The sequence below is a fragment of the Podarcis bocagei genome (assembly GCF_964188305.1).
Source record: "Podarcis bocagei genome assembly, chromosome: 15".
Classification (NCBI taxonomy): Eukaryota; Metazoa; Chordata; class Lepidosauria; order Squamata; family Lacertidae; genus Podarcis; species Podarcis bocagei.
The window spans coordinates 33090654-33115420 of NC_138141.1; the positions used below are offsets into that span (position 1 = coordinate 33090654).

The 24767-nt window shown below is 47.6% G+C and overlaps 2 protein-coding genes across 3 annotated transcripts in view; both read left to right on the forward strand.

Annotated features, from left to right (window-relative positions):
• SRRM3 (serine/arginine repetitive matrix 3) overlaps positions 1–6112 on the forward strand; it is a 107966-nt gene extending 101854 nt beyond the window's left edge. For both annotated transcript variants that reach the window (XM_081173011.1, XM_081173012.1), the window contains exon 16: positions 2439–6112. In XM_081173011.1, the coding sequence (XP_081029137.1) occupies positions 2439–2628 (190 nt within the window). In that variant the 3' untranslated portion in view covers positions 2629–6112. The remainder of the gene's footprint in view (positions 1–2438) is intronic.
• Positions 6113–11407: 5295 nt separating this feature from the next.
• On the forward strand, positions 11408–17962 carry HSPB1 (heat shock protein family B (small) member 1). Its single transcript, XM_081173211.1, has 3 exons — positions 11408–11873; positions 17256–17319; positions 17647–17962. Exons 1-3 carry the CDS (start codon positions 11471–11473, stop codon positions 17834–17836), a joined length of 657 nt encoding a protein of 218 aa, XP_081029337.1. The 5' UTR covers positions 11408–11470; the 3' UTR covers positions 17837–17962.
• The last annotated feature ends 6805 nt before the right edge of the window (positions 17963–24767 follow it).

The following is a 24767-nucleotide window of genomic DNA, read 5'->3' on the forward strand; positions in this document are numbered from 1 at the left end:
TTATCATGCACCTCCCTAAATACTTCACTTCTCTTCCCTTCTCCACAACAGCTTCAGGCCAGCTTCACACCATCCATTGAAAACACCGCAATACCGCTTTAGATAGCCATGGCTTCCCCCAAAGCATTCTGGGAGCTGTAGTTTGCTAAAGGTGCGGAGAATTGATAAGGGGACTCCAGTTCCCCTCATAGAACTGCAATTCCTAGACAGGTTTCGTAAGCTATTCCCTCTTTGCAGGGAACTCTAAGGATTATAGCTCTGGGAGGGGAATAGGAGGGTCTCCTTGACATACTAAAGGTAAAGGTAAAGGGACCCCTGACCATTAGGTCCAGTCGTGGCCGACTCTGGGGTTGCAGCGCTCATCTCGCTTTATTGGCCAAGGGAGCCGGCATACAGCTTCTGGGTCATGTGCCCAGTATGACTAAGCTGCTTCTGGCGAACCAGAGCAGCGCATGGAAACGCCGTTTACCTTCCCGCCGGAGTGGTACCTATTTATCTACTTGTACTTTGAAGTTGGCAGGAGCAGGGACTGAGCAACGGAAGCTCACCCCGTCGCGGGGATCTGAACCGCCAACCTTCTGATCGGCAACTCCTAGGCTCTGTGGTTTAACCCACAGCGCCACCTGCGTTCCCTTGACATACCGCAGCTCCCCAAATCCTGATCCTCGGCCCCTCAGAAAGGGCTCTCAGAGCAGCTCACAAATGCTTGAATCGAGGCCGTCGCTGCCCACGGGCTTACAGCCTGAAAGGCACGGCACAAGAGGAAGAAGGGACAGGGAGGGAAGAGGAAGCATAAACGGGCCCACCATCACAGCTAGGTCGCTTAAACAGCAAGAAACATAATGTCTGAAATGGTTGGCTGGGGGTGCAATGGTATGGAGGTGATTGGTTTTTGGACTTTGGCAAGAACTTAGCTCTTGATGGGGTGTGTGGGCTGCCTCAGGGGCAAAGTGTGCCCTCCAACTAACACCTAATCTCTGTTTTCCTGCAGCTTTAATTCTCCAGCGTCTGGAGCAAAAACACGCAAGCGCTGTTAACCCTTTCATGCTCGGTTGTTTTAGCTGGCTAATCCAGGACTAACGACTGGAGAGGCAACAGCTTTGGCACTGAGGGCTTCAGGTTTGGAGGGAGGTACTTGGGGTGAGGCAGAACAAGTTTATTATTTTTACTCCATCCATCTGGCTGGGTTGCCCAAGCTTGTACCCATGAACTTGGGTCATGTTTGCAAGATTCCAAATTGACAGCATTCCCTTCTGTCCATGTGGAGCAAAAACCAAGATTGAACTGAAATTTTTTAATTTTCAAATGTTCTGTTTTGAACTGAAAATGTCAAACTTATGCAAGAAGGCGAGGCTGCTGGGAAGAATTTTGTTCCTCGGGGCTCATTTAAATAATAATAAAAAGCAACCCCAAAAGCTGAGATTTCAGCTGCAACAGATTAGCTATGGGGTTGTTTTTTTAGTACATTTGGACCCAGGTCTTCAGTCAAAAAGGTTCCTTGAACATATTACATACAACCAATGAAAACAAGACAGTCAGTGCTTGTAGGCTTATAATCTGAAAGACACAGCACAAAAGGAAAGCAGGACAGAGACAGAAGAGGGGGAAAGCAAGATTCTTAAGTTAACCAGTACAATATGGTACTTATTTGTGGGAAATGCTTTGTACAAAGAAATTGACAGTGGCTCTGACCCTCCAGATGTTGTTGGGCTCCAACTTCCATCATCCCTGACCACTGGCTCTGCTGGCTGGGACTGATGGGAGTTGTGGTCCAGCAAACAACTGGAGGGCCACAGGATTCCCAACCTCTCCTCTGAAAGTGTATTTATTATGAGATCCCTGATTGGTTGAGGCATGTCTAGTACAAGGGTAGGGGCACCTGTTGACCCTCCAGGTGTTGCTGAACTACAAAGCCTATCATCCTTGACCACTTTCTGTGCTGGCTGGGGCTGATGGGAGCTGGAGTCCAGCCACATCTGGAGCGCCACATGTTTTCCCGCTCCTGATATTGAGTATATAGCCCTTCTGTCCTTTAAGCGTAGAATTTAGGTTGGGTTGGACCAGATGAGAACCCCTTCCAACTCTACTTCTAAAATCATAGATCTGTAGCTTTGGAAAGGATCCTGATGGTCATCTAGTCCAACCCCCAGCAATGCAAGAATCTTTCACCCAACGCAGGGCTTGAACCCACAACCCCGAGATTAAGAGTCTCACGCTCTACCAACTGAGCTATCCCAGCAGCGTTCAATGTTCTAAGATTCCATCTTCATCCTTCCTTGCAAACTTGGTTTTCACTCTGCTCTGTATTTGAAAGAAAAAAGAAAATAGGTGTTTAGTGGCCCTCAGTGCCGAAGCCACTGCCCTCTTCCTAATCAAATCCAGTTCAGACCGCTCTGCTTCTGCCTAAAGGCACTAAAAATGTCCTTCTTCTCTTCCAGTGCCCGCAAGCGCCCGATCCCCTACTACCGGCCCAGCCCATCCTCTTCCAGCTCCCTGACGAGCTACTCCTACAGCCGCAGCCGCAGCCGCAGCTACGACAGCTACAGCAGCAGCCGCAGCCGGACTCGCACCCAGAGCCGCAGCCCAAGCTACAACAGCCGGAGCAGTTCTGAGAGCGCTGGGTTTTGAGGGCCAGCTGCCCGGTTGCCGGAGTGAGCTGGCCCTGCCCAGCTGCCCCCCCCACCCGCCCACCCCTCCAAGGCATGCCCAGTTTTAATTCCTCAACCAGCGCCAGCCTCCGCTCCTTCTTCCTTCCTCGTGACTCTGGAGTTGCTGGGTGCGTCCAGCCAGCGAGGAGCTGGGAGCTGGCCCAGCCATTAACCGGGGAGTCAGGAAATCTTGTAGGTGGGGGAGAGAACTGCCGAGTCACCTGTTAGAACGCAGCATCATGGCAGAGGAGGCCAGACACTCGCTGGAAGTTCGGGGTTGCAAAAGGATTGAGGTTTTGTGGGCAAGGACCCCAATCGTCTGGCTGCTCACATGGACAAGAGGCCCGATGGTGGACTCCGTTTTGCTTTGTTTTGTTTTTTTTTAAAAAAGCTAGTTTCTACTGACAAAAGGGTAGGGAGGGTCTCCCGGGGAATAACGCCTCCAGGGTTCAGGATCACGCACAGAGCATATGAACAAACACCAAAACCCACCACTGAACTTTGGGCTCTAGAACATAGGAGTCCTCGCTATTTGATCGCACCCAGCCTCGAACAAACAGCTCACAGAAGATTCTTCCTCGAGGGGAGTTTGAGGGTTGTTGTTGCTGTTGTCCACCCCACCCCCTAATTTATTTGTAGTGTTTATTTATTTCGACTCCAGCAGCCTGGAGAGGTTAATGTTTAATTTATTTTAGGAGGCAGAAAGGAGAGGGGTAGGTGGCATGGGAGCACAACTCTGTTAATTTCCAGAGGGAGAAATTCCAAAAGAAAGCTTACTTGGGAGTTTGGAGGGTTGTGTAAAACCCAGAAAATGGATGGAGAAGGAAGGAAGGAAGGAAGGAAGGAAGGAAGGAAGGAAGGAAGGAAGGAAGGAAGATAGAAGCTGATCACTTCCAAAAAGTTACAAAGATGACTACTGGATTGACTACTTCAGAGCAGAACTAATCTGTGTCCCAGGAAAGGACCTCAACTCAACGCTAGAACCCAGAGCACAGGATTGGTATTTAGAAGTTTGCGGGTACAAACAGCATTTGTCATCAATGAAGACACACAGAGAGAGAGCACTTCCTGGTGGATGCAATGACCTAGGGAAGGCCCCAGAATCAACCCCTGCCTGGCAACATGTCCATCTGGTTCCACGGCAGGTGATAGCAAAGCCCCATCTCTGCTTGAGACCCTGGAGAGCAGCTGTTGTTCAGCTTTGATGCTTCTGGGCTTGGTGGACAAGCAGTCGATAGGACAAGAGGGACAACTGATGGGGTTCAAATGCCGTGGGCTGGTCTGCCAAGTTGGGCGGACCATCAGCCTGACTTGGTCTAAGGCAGCACTTTCATATAAACATACATCTATGCGCCCCAGGCTGTACGGAAGCTTGCAGAGAGAGCGAGGTGCTTCCAGCCCCTGGCTTTGCAGGATGACCTCTGACGTATCTTAGCACAAAGGGGTGTTTTGCTTTCTGCAAGAGAGCAAAGGTCAGCCAGGCGAGGGTCACGTAACTTAGCACCCTTTCTGTATAACCAGATAGCACAACCGGATCAGTTTCTCTTGCATATATGAGGTGGGGAAAAATAAATAGAGCAAGTTCAGGGACACCACCCAATCAGACCTTTGCCTCAAACCAAGGGAGAGAGAAAGAGAGAGAGGAACAAAACAAGTGAGTTGTGAATCAGATCCCCCTTGGGAAGCCCATGAAAGCTCCAAAAATCAGTCTGAGTGTCCAAATCTCCTTCTATCAGATGTCAGATGTAAAGATGCAAAACTCACAAAGGACTAGCATCCTGACATGGCCTGTGCTAGAAGGGCAGAAATTGCACTGGGTAAGGAGGAGCATCGCCCATTGGACATCATTCTCCAATTAGCGTAGCATAAGCAAAACAGAGAAGCCACAACACCTTTGGAAGAAAACCTCCTGGTTCTGCAGAGGTGCCACCCACATATTATTTAAGGCCCACCATTCAAATTCAGATGCTATAGACACTCTCCCAATTCTTTGGAGACCTGAATTCTGTGGTTTGTTGGCCATATGTGAAACTCTGGATTCAGAAGAAGCAGTGCGTTGGATCTCTGTGTGGCCATGTTGCAGGTGGGGCAGAGAGAGGGGGAAAGAGAAAGAGAGAGAGGAATGAAGGACAATTATTTTTAGGGACATCTGACATTGCATCCACCCAGTTCTTCCAGTGACACGTTAAAACTATGGAGATTCACAGTCCGTGACTTGGCAAATTTGGATTTGGGAGGCTTTTGAAGCAAAATGACACCTGCCTGTTGCTGAGTTGTGATTGTGGATCCAGATATTATGATCTTTATTTAACACTTATAAAGCACCTAATGTTTTCTAAGCACCGTCTTATATTAAAAGCTGAGAGAGTTCCTGCCTTTGGTCTTGCAGCCGAACGGACACAACACAAAAGGAAAAAGGGATGGGGAGGGAAGAGGAAAGCAAGCTGCTCCTTACTAGCTGAGAGATGGGGCCCTCCCCCTGACCATGAGGTTCTTCCTGGGAGGTGCAGGCCCCTCACTCCCCATGCTGGTGGCAGAGACCACAGTATGCCTCCCTTCAGCTCCACAGTCCCAGGCAGCTGGCAATTGGACGTGACAATCAAGAACTCTTGGAGGTCTTTGGAGCAAGAGCTGCCAGAGTGAACTCTAGTCTAGATCTAGGCAATGGGTCCTACTACATTGATCAAGGAAGGAGGGAAGACTAGGCTTCTAATTTAGTCAGCCCAAAGGTTATACTGTTGGACCCTGGTATTGCAGAAGAAACCCCTAACCTATATCCAGCTGTTGGTTATTGTTTTTTTACATCCCTACCAGTAGCTGAAAGCTCACACTGGCAGCAGGCAGAGCCAAAGTATCTTCCTCCTATTAGTTCACACCTGAAACACAGTCTCCGCCAGGGTGCTGCCTGGGCTCTCCGAAGACGACTGAGCAACAGCAAATACTGGTTCCGTGGGGCTCTCCAAAGATGATGGACAGCTGGGGAAGCTCAGTCAATAAAGCAAGAGACTTATTCTCAGGGTTGTGGGTTCGAGCCCCACACTGGGCAAAAGATTCCTGCATTTCAGGGGGTTGGACCAGATGACCCTCGCGGTCCCTTCCAGTTCTACAGATTTATGACTCAGTGCCAGCAAAAGGTGGTTTAGTGGTGCATCAGTCTCCAAAGGAAGGTCCCCAAAGGACTGCAGTGTTGAGATCCTTTTGGGGTTCCCTTCCAATTCCAAGCAGCAGCGAGTGTAGAAAGACAGCGTTATCAGGGAAAAAAATGTCCAGTCTTCCTAGCATCCTTGCATAGTCTCTGCAGCCGTTAGCAAACCAGAACAAACCATTCTCTAGAGGGGGAAAAATTAATCTCTCTTTCTCTCTTTCTTCTTTCTCTGAATTGTGAAGTTGAGCTGTAGATTCAGTGAGCTGGTTCAATGATAATAAAATATACAATATATATATTGTAATGGAATCTTCCTGAAGTAGAGCCTCTTTTTGATGGCGGTGCGGGGGGCTAGCTGAGTGGGAGAGCATCTGACTTTGCATGCAAAAGGTCATGGGTTCAATGCCCAATGACATCTCCAGGGAGGGCAGGCTGGGAATATCCCTTTGTCAGTCAGTGCAGCTGGAGGGTGGGCAAGATTTATTTATTTTTGAAGTGCATCAAGGTTAGCTGTCAAGGGCCACGTATCAGCGGGAGAGAGGCCAGAGTTGAAAAGAAGTGGCTCTGGAGTTGAAGCTGCGTCAATGTATTTGCAATTGTACATCTTTCCAGATGTTGCCTTTTTCTCAGATTTGCCCATCCCTAGAGAGCTGCGCCAGATTAGGATTCGGTTTGGGTTATTATATTCCCATGTTGCGCTACAAAAGCCTCAAAGCAATTTAAAAACCAACGTAAGGACATGATAATAAAAATCACAAAAGCATGCGGGAATACAAGATTGGAAAAGGGTTCATCCTCTTACATAGGCGAATCCTGCTTCTCTGGTCTGGGCAGGCAAAGGAGCCCACAAACCTCTACTCTCTTTATCAGTTCTTAAGGGTGACCTAATTCATTTTGGATTATGCAGACACCTCTATGTGCAAACATGTTTGGGGTCTCACTTTGTCATAGAACAATGAGGTGGAGCTGTTATCTATGTAACCTCCCTAACACAATGTAAGCTAATATTTGCAATGAATACAAGAAGAGCCTGGATCAGCATCCTAGTCCAGCTTCCTGTTCTCACCCAGTTGGCCAACTGGGAACGCCCCCCCCCCCACAGGATCTGAATGCAATAGCAACTATTCTCACCTGTGATTCCCAGCAACGGGTTTCCAGAGGCACGAGGTCTCCCGACAGTACAGGGACAACACAGCCATTGAGAGCCTTATGCCTCAGGAAATCTGTCCAATCCTCTTTTCTTATCTCTCTCTCTCTCTCTCTCTCTCTCTCTCTCTCTCTGTGTGTGTGTGTTTGTTTGTTGATTGATTGATTGTATTTATATCCCATATTTTTCTCTGAGAAGATCAAGGCAGAGTATGTGGGTCTCTCCAGAGCTTTTGTTTTGTTTTGTTTTGTTTTCAACTGGAACCCACCAGAACTCAGTTCCAGCACCTCTCAGGTGGGCACCCTTGCCTTTATAAGAGAACAAGGGAGGCATTTGGGATGAGTTCTGGTACCTCTATTTCTATAAAAACAGCACTAGGTCTCTCCCTCCTCATGGAATCCCCACAACTCTGCAAAGTAGGTTATGCTGAGAGGCAGCCCAAAGTCGTCCAGGTCTCTCCCATCCCAGGTCGTAGTCTGACACTCTCACCACTTCCTCACACTGTCTCTCGGTTTTTATCCTATGTAGCAGCTAGGCGAGGGGCATGAGGTGAAAGGCCCATCCATTTGTTCTGCAGACCACAGCGACTTCATTGGATATGTAAATTGTGGTACCTAACCAGCCAAAGCCATTCCTTTACCTTAACAAAGGAACGGGTTCCTTACCACAGGCTTGGAACAGGCACAGGGCATCATCCAGACTGCACACAAAAAAACCCCATAACATTGTATTTTTACATTCCTGGGGGGGAAGGTTGTTGTTGTTTAGTTGTTTAGTCGTGTCCGACTCTTCGTGACCCCCTGGACCAGAGCACGCCAGGTCCTCCTGTCTTCCACTGCCTCCCGCAGTTTGATCAAACTCATGCTGGTAGCTTCGAGAACACTGTCCAACCATCTCGTCTTCTGTCGTCCTCTTCTCCTTGTGACCTCCGTTCTTAAGGAAATCAGCCCTGAGTGCTCACTGGGAGGACAGATCGTGAAGCTGAGGCTCCAATACTTTGGCCACCTCATGAGAAGAGAAGACTCCCTGGAAAAGACCCTGATGTTGGGAAAGATGGAGGGGGGAAGGTAGGGGGCTCCATTTGTCGTTTCCCCTTTCCCCATTGTAGCACAAGCGTCTGGCCAGCAGGAGGAGCTGGAGGGTAGCTTTTCCCTGGCCTGTCGGACGCCAGGCCAGGAGGAAGGAGGAATGGGAATCTGGAGGGAGTCTTCTGGATGCTTCGCCCTCCCTCTTCCCCTGCGCAATCAGCCCTTCTCATCATGCTCCATTATCCTTGCAGCTGGGGGATCCGGGCACGCAGCACAGCAGATGGGGCCCGTCAATCTCCAGTAATTGAGACAAGAGAGATATTTATTGCCCGGCCTTTGGCTCTGCACTGAGCCTGGGATCCTGCAACCAGCACGGGTGGAAGGAACGCACAGCCATGGCCACTTCGTCTTGCTTTTGACCTTGCCGTCCTTCCTGTTGCAGGAGCGCCTATGTCCTCCTCCTCCTCCCCTTAATATTTCACCACTATTGTTATGTATTATACGGTCACAGATCTGCAAAAACAGGGCATGCAGGGAATAAGACGTGAGCATTAAAACACACACTCAAAATACAGTGTGCTGCAAAGAATCAAACAGGCAAACATTTAAAATGCAATATAATACAAGAGAGAGAGAAATATGCAGACTGCAACTAGAACGAATGCAACTAGAATACAACTTGGGAGGCCTTTGAGCAGAGAAAAGGAAATTATTATTATTATTATTATTATTATTATTATTATTATTATTATTATTATTATTATTTTATCCCACCCATTTGACATAGTATAAAAACACAACTAAACATCAAGCATTAGTTGTGTTTGTTTGTTTGTTTGTTTGCCTCATATTCCCCATTTTTTATCCCAGAAACTCAAGGAGCAGACATAGTTTTCCAGCTCCTCATTTAATCCCCACAACAGCCCTCTAAAGTAGGTTGACTTTCTAACCACCACAACCACACTTATTTATTTACTCATTTCGAAACCTTTCTTCTCCATCCCATTTTATCCTCACGACAAGCCTGTGAGGTCGGTTGGGCTGAATGTGAATTAGCAGCACGTAGTCACCCAGCCAGCTTCAAGACAAACTGGGGGCGGCCGGGAGGGGAGGATTTGAACGCTGGTCTCTCCCAGATCCCAGGCCAGCACTCACAACTCTACACTGGCTCTCTCCAAAGCTCTATACACCAAGGAAATACAAAATGAGAAACACATTGTTAAAAATCTAATGAAACAATACAAGCCTATAGTATTCCCTGCCTCCGTGGTCACTCAAGTGAAGTCACACACTTTGCCTTGCTCTGCCACGGATGTGGCCAAAGTGGACCTCCCTCCGGCCAGCCTGGATGAGAGAGGGGGGAAAATGAGCTCTGCTTAGGAAATGCTTCTCCGCTCTCTCTCCGAGTCTTTTTTTGGGTGTCAGGTGTCAAGGCCAAAAAATGTTCTGGAGACTCTCAGAACCTCCAGGGGTTATTCTGGCCTGCAGCCAAGGATGACTACGACTTCAGGATGGGCAGCGGTGGGGGCTCTTCGTAATCTTCAAGCAGTTGCTTTCCCTCGCTGACTCATCGTCTCCGAGACAGCGAGAAAGAGAAAGATCTTTCTCTCGGTCACCTTCTCCTCACCAGCCGCCTTGATTCTGCCTCGCAGCCATCTCACGACAGTGGTACAGTGGTGCCCCGCAAGACGAACGCCTCGCAAGACGAAAAACTCGCTAGATGAAAGGGTTTTGCAGTTTTTGAGCTGCTTCGCAAGACGAATTTCCCTATGGGCTTGCTTCGCAAGACGAAAACGTCTTGCAAGTTTGTTTCCTTTTTCTTAACACCGTTAATACAGTTGCGACTTGACTTCGAGGAGCAACTCATAGAACACGGTGTGGTAGCTTTAGGATGTATGGTTTATTGGATACATCTATGCAACCTGAGCCTAGGATGGAGGGGTTCACAGCATTCACACCCCAAGGTCCAGTTTCTTCTTCCATAGCCGCAGCCTTGGATTCAAGCAGAAATCAAAGCCTTGCTCTCTGCCTGTCTGCTTGCTGGTTTGTTCTCCAGCTTCCATAACAGCAAACTCTGCTCTCCAACTCAGGCATTGCCCTTCTTGCTATTTGGGAGTTGAGGAAAGGGCCTCATCCATTGGCCCCCCAGCACAGAGCTGCCACTCATTTGCTTTCTTAATGGCCCATCACCCAGGTGATCACCTGAACACAGGAAGCTAGCCAGGCTTGATTTGCTTCTAACACATAATAATAATAATATTAATAATAATAATAATAATAATAATAATAATACTTTCTATTTATACCCCGCCCTCCCCCAGCCAAGACAGGGCTCAGGGTGGCTAACACCTGATATAAGAACAAATTGATTGAAATACAACTTTAAAACAAGATTAAAATACAACATTAAAATATTAAAATACAGCCTCATTTCAATGGAAACTCAAATTTTGGGGATGATAACGTCAAGTCTTCACCAAGGCTAACTTTCCAGACTGTTCCTATATGGGTCAGAAATACATACAGGGAATATATAGGAATATAGGTGACTGGCTCCCACAAACTCATAGCATCCCTGCCTGAAATGCTAGAAAGCAGCTGCCAGTCAGTGTAAACAGCACTGAGCCAGAGGAACCAATGCTCTGACTTGTTCTAAGGCAGCTCCCTATGACATACATATGAAAGACTCAGGTACTCCAGAGCCACTAAGGGGTGTGGCCTGCCCAGAGGGGTGTGGCTTGTAGAGAGTTGCAAGAACCAACTTTGGAAGATGAAGGTGAACGTTGGAAGATTTAAGCCAGGTAAAACAAAGCCCTTTTATGCAGGGCAGTTAAACTATGGAACTCCCTCCCACAAGAGGCAACGATGGCTTCAAAAGAGGATTAGACAAATTCATGGAGGAAAAGGCCATTGATGGCTTTTAGTTCAGTCGGTAGAGCATGAGGCTCTTAATCTCAGGGCTATGGATTCAAGCCTCACATCGGGCAAAAGATTCCTGCAACGCAGGGGGCTAGACTAGATGGCCCTTGGAGTCCCTTCCACCTCTACAATTCTATGGTTCTATGGTTATGAGAGGCCTGGCAGGCTGGATTTAGCTCTCAGGTTTCCCTACCTCTTCTAAGTAAGGCAGAGGAAGGAAGGGCAGCAAAAACTCCCCAAACACATTCCCTCCACAGGTTGGCCTGTGCTTATTTTCAATTTGCTGAGATCAAACGCAGGCCTGGAAAGCCAGGATCCTGCTCAGCTCCCATGGGAATTGGTCTCCATCCCACCGCTCCCCTCCCTGGAAAAACACACAGGGCAGAAATGACAAATGCTGTCAGGACCTGGGCATCGTTCATCAACAGTTCCTCCGGCCAAGAGTAATTTCCATTAATAGACCTCTGGAATTCCTCTCCCAAAATAGGCGTTTGTCTGTTGATAAGGGGCAGCTGGCGGCTCCAGCTCTCCACAGTCAAGAGGCTCCACAAAGCAGTTCGGGACGACTCCAAGGCGCCTCGCCATGACAGAACGCCAAGTCCCCTTCACTTTCCTGCGCAGCCCCAGCTGGGATCCCTTCCGGGACTGGTACCGGGGCAGCCGCCTCTTTGACCAGTCCTTTGGGATGCCCCTCATCCCTGAGGACTGGTACAAGTGGCCTGCGGGGACCACCAGCTGGCCGGGTTACATCCGCCCTCTGGCCAGCACTAGCCCAGAGCCGGTGGCCGCCAGCCCAGCCGCCGCCGCCGCCGCTGCCAGCCCAGCTGCCAACCCAGCATACAGCAGGGCGTTGAGCCGCCAGCTCAGCAGCGGCATCTCTGAGATCCGGCAGACTTCCGAGAGCTGGAAAGTGGCCTTGGACGTCAACCATTTTGCGCCCGAGGAGCTGGTGGTGAAAACAAAAGACGGCGTTGTGGAGATCACAGGTAAGGGCCATCCCTTGAGAGGCTGGGAGGGGGGCTTCAGGCCTGGAGGCAACCCTCAGTTGGGCTCCAGAGGACTCTCCCCAAGGCACACACCCTCCCTTCCCTCCTGTGGTGTAGTGGCTAGAGTGTCGGGCCAGGACCTGGGTTCGAATCCCCACTCAGCCATGAAGCTCACTAGGTGACCTTGGGGGGAAGTCACGCAATCTCACCCTAACCAACCTCGCAGGGTTGTTGTTTGTATTACATGGGGGGCAGCGGGAACCCTCTATGCCGCCTGGAGCTCCTTGGAGGAATCTTATTAATGCAATCATTAATCCACCGATTGACGGCTGACTTGCTCAATGGATGAATAGATTTGCTGCATTTTTCTCCAAAGAGATCAAGGTAGCAAACTTGGTTCTTCCTCGTCTCAGTTAATTCCACAATGACGCTTTGAGGTAGCTTAGGCTTGAGGGGGCCCCAAGGTCATCCAATAAGCTTCTTCAGGGCTGGGGTGGGGTGGGGATTTCAGCCCTGGCCTCTCCCAGGTCCTAGCTAGGCTGACACTCTGACCACTAGGCCACACTGGCTCTCTGCACTCTGAAGTATTTTTGCCTGGCTGGATTGTGTCCTTGAGCTCCGATAAGGCCATTGTGCCCTTTGCCTCAGGCGACAAAATGTATTGGAGCTGCCCACGATGGTGTGTGTGTGTGTGTGTGTGTGTGTGTGTGTGTGTGTGTGTGTGATGAATGGACCAAAAGAAAGTTGTAGCTGAAAATAAGATAAGGCACCTTCTCTGCTTTCGGAAATAAAGGCAGGTGATGTGGAACTCAAAAATCTGCTGAGACTCCAATCCTGAAAAATGTGGAATCTTCCCAAGCCTCTAGGAGACTAGATCATGGAACTCATAGAACCACAAAACTGAAGAGTTATAAGGGATACAAAGGGTCATCTAACCCCCTGCAAAAAACAGGAATTCACAGCTAAAGAATAGTAATCCAGGTGGGGTCTGACCAAGGCAGAATAGAGCGGGACTATCACTTCCCTTGATCTGGACACTACACTTCTGTGGATGCAGCCTGGAATAGCATTAGCTTCTTTTGCTGCTGCATCACACGGTTGGCTCATGATCGGATTGTGGTCCACTAAGACCCCTAGATCCTTTTCGCCTGTACTGCTGCCAAGCCAGGTGCCCCCTATCTTCTGTTTGTGCAGCTGGTTCTTCCTGCCTTTTGTCTCAACTCTACTCAAGTGGCAGGTGGAGGGCTTGAATCTCCAGGTAGGCAAGGGGGTATTTAATAATAAAACACTTATTAAGGAAGCCATGTACACAGCTGCTGCCAGTCAGTGCAGGTACACTACAATGATACCTTGGTTCATGAATGGCTTAGTTGTTGAACAAATTGGCTCCCAGGAATAAGTATTCCAGTTTGCGAATGGTTTTCGGAAGCCGAACATCTGATCTGACGCGGCTTCTGCTCAAGTGCAGGAATCTCCTGCAAGCAATCAGGTTTTGGAGAACCACTGTACTAAGATGAACCAATGGTCTGACTTGGGAGAAGTCAGATCACTATGTTCCTATGGCACTGGAAATTCATGTTTTGCAGGACCCTAACCCTCTTCCTAGGGACGCTGGTGGTGCTGTGGGTTAAACCACAGAGACCAGGACTTGTCGATCAGAAGGTCGGCGGTTCGAATCCCCGTGACGGGGTGAGCTCCCGTTGCTCGGTCCCTGCTCCTGCCAACCTAGCAGTTTGAAAACACGTCAAAAGTGCAAGTAGATAAATAGGTAGTGCTTCAGCGGGAAGGTAAACGGTGTTTCTGTGCGCTGCTCTGGTTCGCCAGAAGCGGCTTAGTCATGCTGGCCACATGACCCGGAAGCTGTACGCCGGCTCCCTCGGCCAATAAAGCAAGATGAGCGCCACAACCCCAGAGTCGGCCATGACTGGACCTAATGGACAGGGGTCCCTTTACCTTTAACCCTCTTCTTACAAGTGCCATCTGTCCTGTTTTTAATTCTGAATTCTAAATCGTCGTAGTGTGTCCAGAGACCTGCTGGTGAAGGATGGGTAATTAGAATTGTAGAATCATAGAACTGTAGAGTTGGAAGGGACCACGCGGGTCATCTAGTCCAGCCCCCTGCAATACAGGAATCTTTTACCCAAGGTGGGACTCGAACCCACAAGCCTGAGATCAAGAGCCTCATGCTCTACCGACTGAGATATTAAGTACTACTAATAATACAATTTGCTAGTTTTCTTTTTCTCTCCCTGTTGGGGGTGGGGAGATCATCCCCCCCACCTCTTTTTCAGCCCAACGGTGGAGGGGAAAAGCTAATGCGATAAAGCCACATTAGTCAGTAACAGAAAATTGGGAGGGAGGGAGAGAAGGACTGTTCTTGTGACACCTTAAAAGCCACGGGGTTTCTTGTGCCAAATGCTTTTGTTTTTTTGAGGCGCATCAGGGCGAGGAGTGCTCTGAGTCGGATCTCCCTACTTTTTCCCTCGGTGAGGCTCCTCCAATCAGAGGAGCCGGAAAGAACAAAGATGGGTGTGGCCCAAGAAGGCAGACAAAGGAGCACAGAGCTTGGGAGGTCCCTCCCCCCCCCCTTCTCTCCGCCCCCCCAGCCAGCTGGATTGCAGCTGCCACATTACACCCCTGATTAAAATCAATGAGATTGATCAGGTGCCAAGTTTGCGCCTTAGAGAATCGTGGGCAGAGGAGGAGCGGAGAGGAAGCCTGGAATCACAACCTTCCCCCCCCCCCAACCCCAGAGACACCCTTTCTTTTTCTTTCTTTCCTTTTTAATATTCAGAAATATGAACAGTTTATTTTGAGACAACCATAAACCTATTTAGCAAAACATTAATAAATAGGTGGAAATGAGAGAATTATACTATATTGGACATTTTGGCTATTACTAAAACGATCATTCTCCCCAAATTAACAGATTCCCCCTTGCTGCTACATGCAAGACACCCTTTCTGGGAAGCATTATTCCCTGTCCTTCCCGACCCCCTCAGCTGCTGGGTGCCTCTGAGCCCCTCCCCAAAATCTGCTGCCAGGCCATTCTGAATTATTCATGCTTTCACTCAGTCCCCACCCTCTCGGGAATTGGGATGGGATAAATGTGGCTCCCCCACCCATAGCTGTCAACTTTTCCTTTTCTTGCGAGGAATCCTATTCGGAATAAGGGAATTTCCCTTTTAAAAAAGGGAAAAGTTGACAGCTAAGCCCCCACCCCACTTCTCATGCTCTGTTGATACCGCAGCCGGCACCCATCCTTGTGGGGTCCCAGCCCCCCACCCAAATCTCAGTTCGTCGCCCTCTGAAATATTAATGGATGTATGCGGTCCATGGCTTAACATGTGGCCATGGCAACCAGCACAGCAGCAGGCAAGGGTGGGGAGGCAGGAACACAAGGAAGAGGGAATGGTTTGGTGTTGCAGTCAATTCTCAAAAATACGGCAGCAGTGAAGGTTGGCTGGTTAGTTGGTTTCTTCGTCACTTTATACCAGGCCCAGGGTTCTCAGGGTGGCTTATGAAAATCAGCACTGAAACAGCCCCTGCTAGGCTGACCATTTAAAAAAAGACACAGCACACAAGGAAAAGGGAGGAGGAGGGAAGCAAGCTCAAAGTTACAGCTGTTCATGCCGTCCAGGCTAGAAGGCTCCCTCCCTTCTGGCACCGACCGAAGGGCAAGAGGCATGCTGATGTTCAGGGTGACCAGTGATTTCCCTACAGATATTCATAGAATCATAGAACTGTAAATGATCCCTGAGGAACATCTAGTCCAACTCCCCTTGCAATGCAGGAGATTATACCTGCAGCCTTGGCATTATCAGCACCACGCTCTAACCAATTCATCCATGTTAAGCATTAAATATCTATTCTTTTTAAACATATGTCTCCCCCATCTTTAAAAAAAGGGGAAGGTGGTTTATGCCAAGTCTGAAACTTCACCCATTCAGTAGCAGGGATGAGAGGCAGAATTTGGTTCGGGTCATATTTAAAGGCCTACAGAGGTAATTCACACTTTTTGGAGCAATCCACAAACCATATCAGGCCACCTTTTCAAATCTGAACGTCTCCAGATATTTCAGCACAGTTCTGCAGCCAAGTTATGTTTGCAGAAATGCATATGATTTTGGAAGAGTGGGTGTTACTAGGGTAAAGAAATGCATATACTTGGGCTAAACATACCTAAAAATGCGTATATTCAGTAGGTGGGTGGGAACCATAGCAAACAGCATTCTGTTAGGGAAGATTACTTTGCAGGAATATGTATATTAGAGAAAGTTTCATCAAATCACTTATTATGCTGGAACAAACCCATTAAGATAGAGGAGAGAGTGAAAAATAACAACACTCAATGCAGCATTCATGTATTTTTAATACCATATGATGCACAGAGTAAGACACACACATATTTGAAACAGAATGTGCTACAAGGAGAAAACCTGAGATACAAATAGCAGTTAAAATGAGAGTACCATTTTGCAAGGCCTTTGAGGAGAGAGGAGGAACTTGGTTATTAAATCATTTGTATCAGCCAAGAAATATTCCAAATACCAACTCCAGGGTTCTTCCCTCATACGGGGCAAAGGAGAGAAAATCAGATAGGTTTATGCATATTAAGAGAAATTCACATTAAAATGCTGGTGGGTTTCCATGAGGAGGTTTTTTTAAAAAAATAATAATAATAATTTAAGATTGGAAAAATGAGAACCTGAAACTGACATAGGCCTTTACAATCTGTGGCCTTTTGGACTGTCTGTGTGTGTTAGTGTTTTTGCTTGTTATTATGGTATGTATTCTTGGGTTTTTATCACTTTGCAAATTGCGCATTGCAAATCTTTGGATGAAGGGCAGTATAGAATAGTAATAGTAATAATAATAATATATTAATAATAATAACCCATCCTTAAGTAAGCATGCATGCAGATACCACAGGCCTCCCTTCCCTCTCCGCATGGCATTCTTGCCCAGTGTTTCTGACATGGAGGAAGCCAGGTGGTGGCGGCGGCTGCACCTCGCTGGTGGCTGGGCACTGGCCCTGCTGCTCTCCTCACGCCCTGCCCATCCCTGCCTCTTGGATTCTGCTTTGGCGAGGGTGAATGTCGCTTAAAACCCTGCAGGGGTGAGATAATGGTGGGGGGGGTGGGGGGGATGCATTTTCCCATCTGCCTCAGGTGGCAAAATATCTTGAGCCAGACCTGTGAGAGAGACATGATTAGAATAGGGGTCCCTTCCGACTTTACAATTCCACCATCCTATGCTTCAGAATGCAGGTTGGCTAGAGCTGGTTGGGTGCCTGGGGGAGAGTTAAATGAATGTATTGGGGGATTTCCCCATCTCTTAAGGCAGTATCGATGTCCCCATGAGTGTCGTTTTCTTTTTCAGGCAAGCATGAAGAAAGGCAGGACGATCATGGGTTCATCTCCAGATGTTTCACAAGAAAATACACGTAAGTAGCTGAACCAGTTGGCTGGGGAAGGAAGCGAAGCTTTTCAGGGTCTGAGGACAAGGAAGGCAGATCTGCTGCCCCACCAACCTCAATCTTGATTTTTTCCAAGCCTTTCTGCCATCTGTCTCTCATTGCCTTGCAAAGGAATTTGTCCAAACAGCTCAGCAGTCTCTTCTGCTGGATTCTAATCCTCATTGGGCACCGGACCACAGGCCTGGAAGAGACCCCCTGATATCATCCAGACTGACCCCCTCGAACAATGTACAATGTACTGCTTTGGGCACCTCGCCTCATTCCACTCTCACGCTTCTCTGTTCCCTTCTACAGGCTGCCCCCTGGTATCGACCCTGCTGCAGTCCGCTCCTCCCTTTCCCCCGATGGCATGTTGACGATAGAGGCTCCTTTGCCCAAACCGGCCATTCAGTCTGCCGAAATCCAGATCCCTGTCACCTTCGAGGCACATGCCCAAATCACCCCGGCAGGAGCCAAGAAACCGGAAGAGGCTCCCAAGGTGTAAATGACGGGTGGGAGTTTACCACTCGAGGTTCAAAAGCGGGCAAACCCTCCTGTATCCCTTTTTTTTGTAAAGACAGAGACCTCTGCAACAGCACCACAAATAAAGTTGTGTTTTTTTAAAACCCCATGTATGGTTTTTGATTTATTTATTTTGAATCGTCTTGTTTTTGTGTTTGGGGTCATGGTGGGAGTCGGCCGATTAACGGGCATCCATGTGGACTAAGAATCAAGGCCTTCAAAACAGACAGTCAGATGCAATGGACATATAAAAATAATTATCATTAACAAGTAAATGTTTCAAAGCACGCAAAACCAAGCATACAGATTTGATGCACATCAGCACCCCACAGTTTAGTCCTTTTCAGAAGACATCTGAATGCAACCCTCTATTGGGAAATTTTTAATGTCTAATGCCTACACTTTTTAATGTGCTGTAACCCACCCAGAGTGGCTGGGGAAAGTAAGCCAGGTGGGTGGGGTATAAATAATAACATTTGTTGTTGTTGTTGTTGTTGTTGTTGTTGTTGTTGTTGTTGTTGTTCTTCTTCTTCTTCTTCTTCTTCTTCTTCTTCTTCTTCTTCTTCTTCTTCTTCTTCTCCTTCTCCTTCTCCTTCTCCTTCTCCTTCTCCTTCTCCTCCTCTTGGGTAATGCATCAATGACCAACCCCATTCATAAGTACTGGTCATCCCTAGCTGGGTTGCACAGTTGCTAGGCAACCCCTCCAGGGAGCATTCCCACTCTCTACAACTGCGTTTACTGTCCACCAGAGGCTCAAACCCTTTTCCATGCTCACAGAGAATTCTTTCCATGTAAGGAAACCATAATGTGGGAAATGAACCTGAAACCCACCAGGCTGAATGGAGCTCACCAGCTACATATAAGATCAGCAGAAAGGGGGCAAGGAAGGGTTTAAGGCCAGCCAGAACTGGCCAGCTGTGGCTAGCAAGTGGCTGCAGTTGGCTTCCACAATCCTGCCCAAGATGGATCTCAGTCTTTCTTTGTTATGTACTAAGCTTGGATCCTAGAACAATAGGCAGGTAGGATCCTAGAATGCAACAACTGATTGGCTTGCAGGAAAAGACCAATCAGGCTCCAGGAGCGAAGCAGTCAGCCAATCAGACGGGACTCATTGTGTAAATAATGTATATAAAAGCATGAGGTTTAGGGGGCAATTCAATCACTGTTTTACAAGCTGCAACAAAGAGCATGAAATCACTAAAGGACTCTGAGTATATTTCATTGTTCTTTGCCCTCTTCTTCCCAGCACACCTTGCTAAAGACTCTCTTTTCCTGTCTCTTCACCCCCAGTTACCCTGGTAACCTTCTGTCTGCCCAGGCCAAAGAATTCCTCTTACATGGGGCATCGACACCTTTTGTTGTGTTCATGTCTCCATCCCAGGTGTAGCCCTGACTTGGAAAGGAAGCTTACCCTGTTTTCCCCCACTAGCCTGCAATTTCCCCTTCAGTACTCCAAATAATCAAAATCTGACCATTTATTAATTTCTAGGGTTTAGCCCCCCACCCCCAGTCTATAACAATATATTGGTGTGAGGGAAGGGAAATTTTTTATTCAGTTTGTACTAAAAAGGCAAATCTACCAGATTTGCACTTTCCGGAACAATATGTCAACAATACAGTGGTACCTCGGGTTAAGTACTTAATTCGTTCCGGAGGTCCGTTCTTAACCTGAAACTGTTCTTAACCTGAAGCACCACTTTAGCTAATGGGGCCTCCTGCTGCCGCAGCGTTGCCGGAGCATGATTTCTGTTCTTATCCTGAAGCAAAGTTCTTAATCTGAAGCACTATTTCTGGGTTAGTGGAGTCTGTAACCTGAAGCGTATGTAACCTGAAGCGTATGTAACCCAAGCTACCACTATATGTCCACATTTCTCCATATTTTGCCATGCAGTTCTCCTGCTAAGTAATTTCTGCAAATGTGTGTAAAGTGCATTTGAAAGTGAACCTGCCCCCCCAAAAAAACACCAAAACTAAAAAGCATTATATTAGGGGAAATGTATATCTTAGGGGGTGCAAAATATGGTCTGAAGCTCAACATCAAAAAAACGTAGATCATGGCCACCTCCTGGCAAATAGAAGGGGAAGAAATGGAGGCAGTGAGAGTTTTTACTTTTTGGGGCTCCATGATCACTGCAGATGGTGACAGCAGTCACGAGATTAAAAGACGCCTGTTCCTTGGGAGAAAGGTGATGGCAAACCTAGGCAGCATCTTAAAAAGCAGAGACATCACCTTGCCAACAAAGGTCCGTATACTTAAAGCCATGGTTTTCCCAGTAGTGATGTATGGAGGAAAAAATCCTTAAATAAGAGACACGGGGGAATGATCAATGGACTTCAATGTCTGTACACTAATGCGCAAAGCATGGGAAATAAACAAGATGAGCTTGAGCTCTTGGTACAGCAAACTAAATATGACATAATAGGCATCACTGAAACCTGGTGGGATAAGTCCCACGATTGGAATGTAATAATGGGGGGATACAATCTATTTCAGAGAAACAGACCAGACAAGAAAGGAGGAGGAGTGGCGTTATATGTCAGGGATGTGTATACCTGTGAAGAGATCCAAGATTTAGAACCTGAAAGCCAAAGTGAGAGCATTTGGGTCAAAATTAAGGGAGAGAAGAATAACAGAGACCTCATTGTGGGAATTTACTATAGATCCCCAAGCCAAACGGAGGACATAGATGATGCCTTCCTGGAACAGATGGCCAAGCATGCAAAAGGAAGGGAGATAGTAGTAATGGGGGACTTCAATTACCCGGATATTTGTTGGATGTCAAACTCAGCCAAGAGCATAAGGTCAAACAGATTCCTCACTGGCCTTGCAGACAACTTCATTGTCCAGAAAGTGGGAGAAGCAACAAGAGGAACAGCCATTTTAGATCTGGTCCTAACCAATGTTGATGACCTAGTTAGTGGGGTAGATGTGGAAGGATCATTAGGCGCGAGTGATCATGCTCTTCTGAAGTTTACTATACAGCGGAAAGGAGCAGCCAAGCATACTAGGACTCAATTTCTTGACTTTAAGAAAGCCGACTTCATAAAACTTAGGGAAGTGCTGGGTGAGATCCCATGGACAGCAATACTAAAAGGAAAGGGAGTTCATGATGGCTGGGAGTTTGTTAAGAGGGAGATAGTAAAAGCACAACGTCAGGCAATACCAATGAGACGGAAACATGGAAGGTGCCTAAAGAAGCCAGGGTGGCTATCAAAAGAACTTTTAACTGAATTAAGATTAAAAAAGGATGTGTACAAAAAATGGAAAAGGGGGGAAACCACCAAAGAGGAATTCAAACAAATAGCCAGCACGTGTAGACACAAAGTCAGAAAAGCTAAAGCACAGAATGAACTCAGGCTTGCTAGAGAGGTTAAAAGCAACAAAAAAGGCTTTTATGGGTATGTTCGTAGCAAAAGGAAGAACAAAGAAACAGTGGGGTCACTCAGAGGAGAAGATGGTGAAATGCAAACAGGGGACACAGAAAGGGCTGAACTCCTCAATTCCTTCTTTGCCTCAGTCTTCTCCGATAAAGAAAACAATGCCCGACCTGAAGAATTTGGAGCAAATGATTCAGCAAAGGAAACACAGCCCAGAATATCTAAGGAGATAGTACAAGAATATTTGGCTAGTTTAGATGTATTCAAGTCTCCAGGGCCAGATGAACTGCATCCAAGAGTGTTAAAAGAACGGGCAGATGTGATCTCAGAACCACTGGCAGTCATCTTTGAGAATTCCTGGAGAACAGGCGAAGTCCCGGCAGACTGGAGGAGGGCAAATGTTGTCCCTATTTTCAAAAAGGGGAAAAGAGAGGACCCAAATAATTACCGCCCAGTCAGTCTGACATCAATACCAGGGAAGATTCTGGAGCAGATCATTAAGCAAACAGTCTGTGAGCACCTAGAAAGGAATGCTGTGATCACCAATAGCCAGCATGGATTTCTGAAAAATAAGTCATGTCAGACTAACCTGATCTCGTTTTTTGACAGAATTACAAGCCTGGTAGATGAAGGGAACGCAGTGGATGTAGCCTACCTTGATTTCAGCAAGGCATTTGACAAGGTGCCCCATGATATTCTTGTAAAGAAGCTGGTAAAATGCGGTCTTGACTATGCTACCACTCAGTGGATTTGTAACTGGCTGACTGACCGAACCCAAAGGGTGCTCATCAATGGTTCCTCTTCATCCTGGAGAAGAGTGACTAGTGGGGTGCCACAGGGTTCTGTCTTGGGCCCGGTCTTATTCAACATCTTTATCAATGACTTGGATGATGGACTCAAGGGCATCCTGATCAAATTTGCAGATGACACCAAACTGGGAGGGGTGGCTAACACCCCAGAGGACAGGATCACACTTCAAAATGACCTTGACAGATTAGAGAACTGGGCAAAAACAAACAAGATGAATTTTAACAGGGAGAAATGTAAAGTATTGCACTTGGGCAAAAAAAATGAGAGGCACAAATACAAGATGGGTGACACTTGGCTTGAGAGCAGTACATGTGAAAAAGATCTAGGAGTCTTGGTTGACCACAAACTTGACATGAGCCAACAGTGTGACGCGGCAGCTAAAAAAGCCAATGCAATTCTGGGCTGCATCAATAGGAGTATAGCATCTAGATCAAGGGAAGTAATAGTGCCACTGTATTCTGCTCTGGTCAGACCTCACCTGGAGTACTGTGTCCAGTTCTGGGCACCACAATTCAAGAAGGACACTGACAAACTGGAACGTGTCCAGAGGAGGGCAACCAAAATGGTCAAAGGCCTGGAAACGATGCCTTATGAGGAACGGCTAAGGGAGCTGGGCATGTTTAGCCTGGAGAAGAGGAGGTTAAGGGGTGATATGATAGCCATGTTCAAATATATAAAAGGAGTTCACATAGAGGAGGGAGAAAGGTTGTTTTCTGCTGCTCCAGAGAAGCGGACACGGAGCAATGGATCCAAACTACAAGAAAGAAGATTCCACCTAAACATTAGGAAAAACTTCCTGACAGTAAGAGCTGTTCGACAGTGGAATTTGCTGCCAAGGAGTGTGGTGGAGTCTCCTACTTTGGAGGTCTTTAAGCAGAGGCTTGACAACCATATGTCAGGAGTGCTCTGATGGTGTTTCCTGCTTGGCAGGGGGTTGGACTCGATGGCCCTTGTGGTCTCTTCCAACTCTATGATTCTATGATTCTATGATTCTATGATTCTATGGAAGTGAGAGCTGGACCATCAAGGCGGCTGATTGCCGAAGAATTGATGCTTTTGAATTATGGTGCTGGAGGAGACTCTTGAGAGTCCCATGGACTGCAAGAAGATCAAACCTCTCCATTCTTAAGGAAATCAGCCCTGAGTGCTCACTGGAAGGACAGATCGTGAAGCTGAGGCTCCAATACTTTGGCCACCTCATGAGAAGAGAAGACTCCCTGGAAAAGACCCTGATGTTGGGAAAGATGGAGGGCACAAGGAGAAGGGGACGACAGAGGACGAGATGGTTGGACGTTGTTCTCGAAGCTACGAACATGAGTTTGACCAAACTGCGGGAGGCAGTGGAAGACAAGATTGCCTGGCGTTCTCTGGTCCATGGGGTCACGAAGAGTCGGACCCTACTAAATGACTAAACAACAACAACAACAACAACAACAACAACATATCTTAGGGGAAAAGACCCATTTCCAATTCTGGAACAAAGGTGTTGGCCAGAAGAGAATGAAAAATAAAAAAAATAGAAGGAATCCATTTGTCTGCACAGGTGAAACGGGAGTTGCGCAGAGACATTCCTCTGTGGCCATCAGAGCTGGAGGTTTCAAAGCCCCTGACACAGAGTATTTCGATAGCGACAGCTGGAAATTTTAAAATCGCAGGCAGATGTCGCCTCGCAGTCAAGCATTGTGAGTGCACATCAACGTAGCTGGTGCAATCAAGTTGCAGACGGTCCCCCAGGAGCCCCTGACCAGGCTGGGGAGGGAGGCAGCGTGGGAGAAGCAGGCCAGCGATGAAGGCGAGGCCTTATATGGTCAGAGCTGCTGCAAAGGCACAGAAGAGCCTCTCTGTATGCTTAGGGGGGTGCGAGGCAGGGGAGAGAACAAAGCCGGCAGCCCAGGGCACCAAGATTAAGAACGAAGATCCTAAGGAGAACCAACTGGATCAGGTCAATGGTCCATCTAGCCTCACAGTGGCTAGCCAGATGGCTCGATGGGAAATTCGTAAGCAGGACCTAAACACTAAAAGCACTTTCGTCCCTCCTGTGGATTCCAGCAACTGGCTTTCGGAAGCTTTGCTGCTTTCACCATCCTGTGTCTTGAGGCTTAAGAGCTACAGTAAACAGTGGCGTAGCATGGGTTGCCAGTGCCCGGGGCAAGGCAAATATTGCACCCTAAACCCATGGTTCCTGCCAGGGCAGGGCAGCGGCAATGTTAGTGGGGAGGGGTCTTCCCAGCAGGGAGAGGGAAGCTGGGCAGGGGACAGTGACAGCAGCCGTATATTTTATCATTATTATTTACAGTGGTACCTCGGGTTAAGTACTTAATTCGTTCCCGAGGTCTGTTCTTAACCTGAAACTGTTCTTAACCTGAAGCACCACTTTAGCTAATGGGGCCTCCTGCTGCCACCGCGCCGCCAGAGCCCGATTTCTGTACTTATCCTGAAGCAAAGTTCTTAACCTGAAGCACTATTTCTGGGTTAGCGGAGTGTGTAACCTGAAGCGTATGTAACCCGAGGTACCACTGTATTTCATGGCTTTTCTACACCACTTGATTGTTGTAGTTTTTTAAAAATTGATCTGCAAAAACGTGTATATGACTAAGATGCTGGTGCATATTCTTGTTTTTTAACGAAACCAGAAACTGATGTGGAGGTGCAGAGAACTGAACTTTGGACAGGAAAAACAAAAACCTGAGAGAAATAATACGGAAAGGTTTGCATATCCTTAGCAG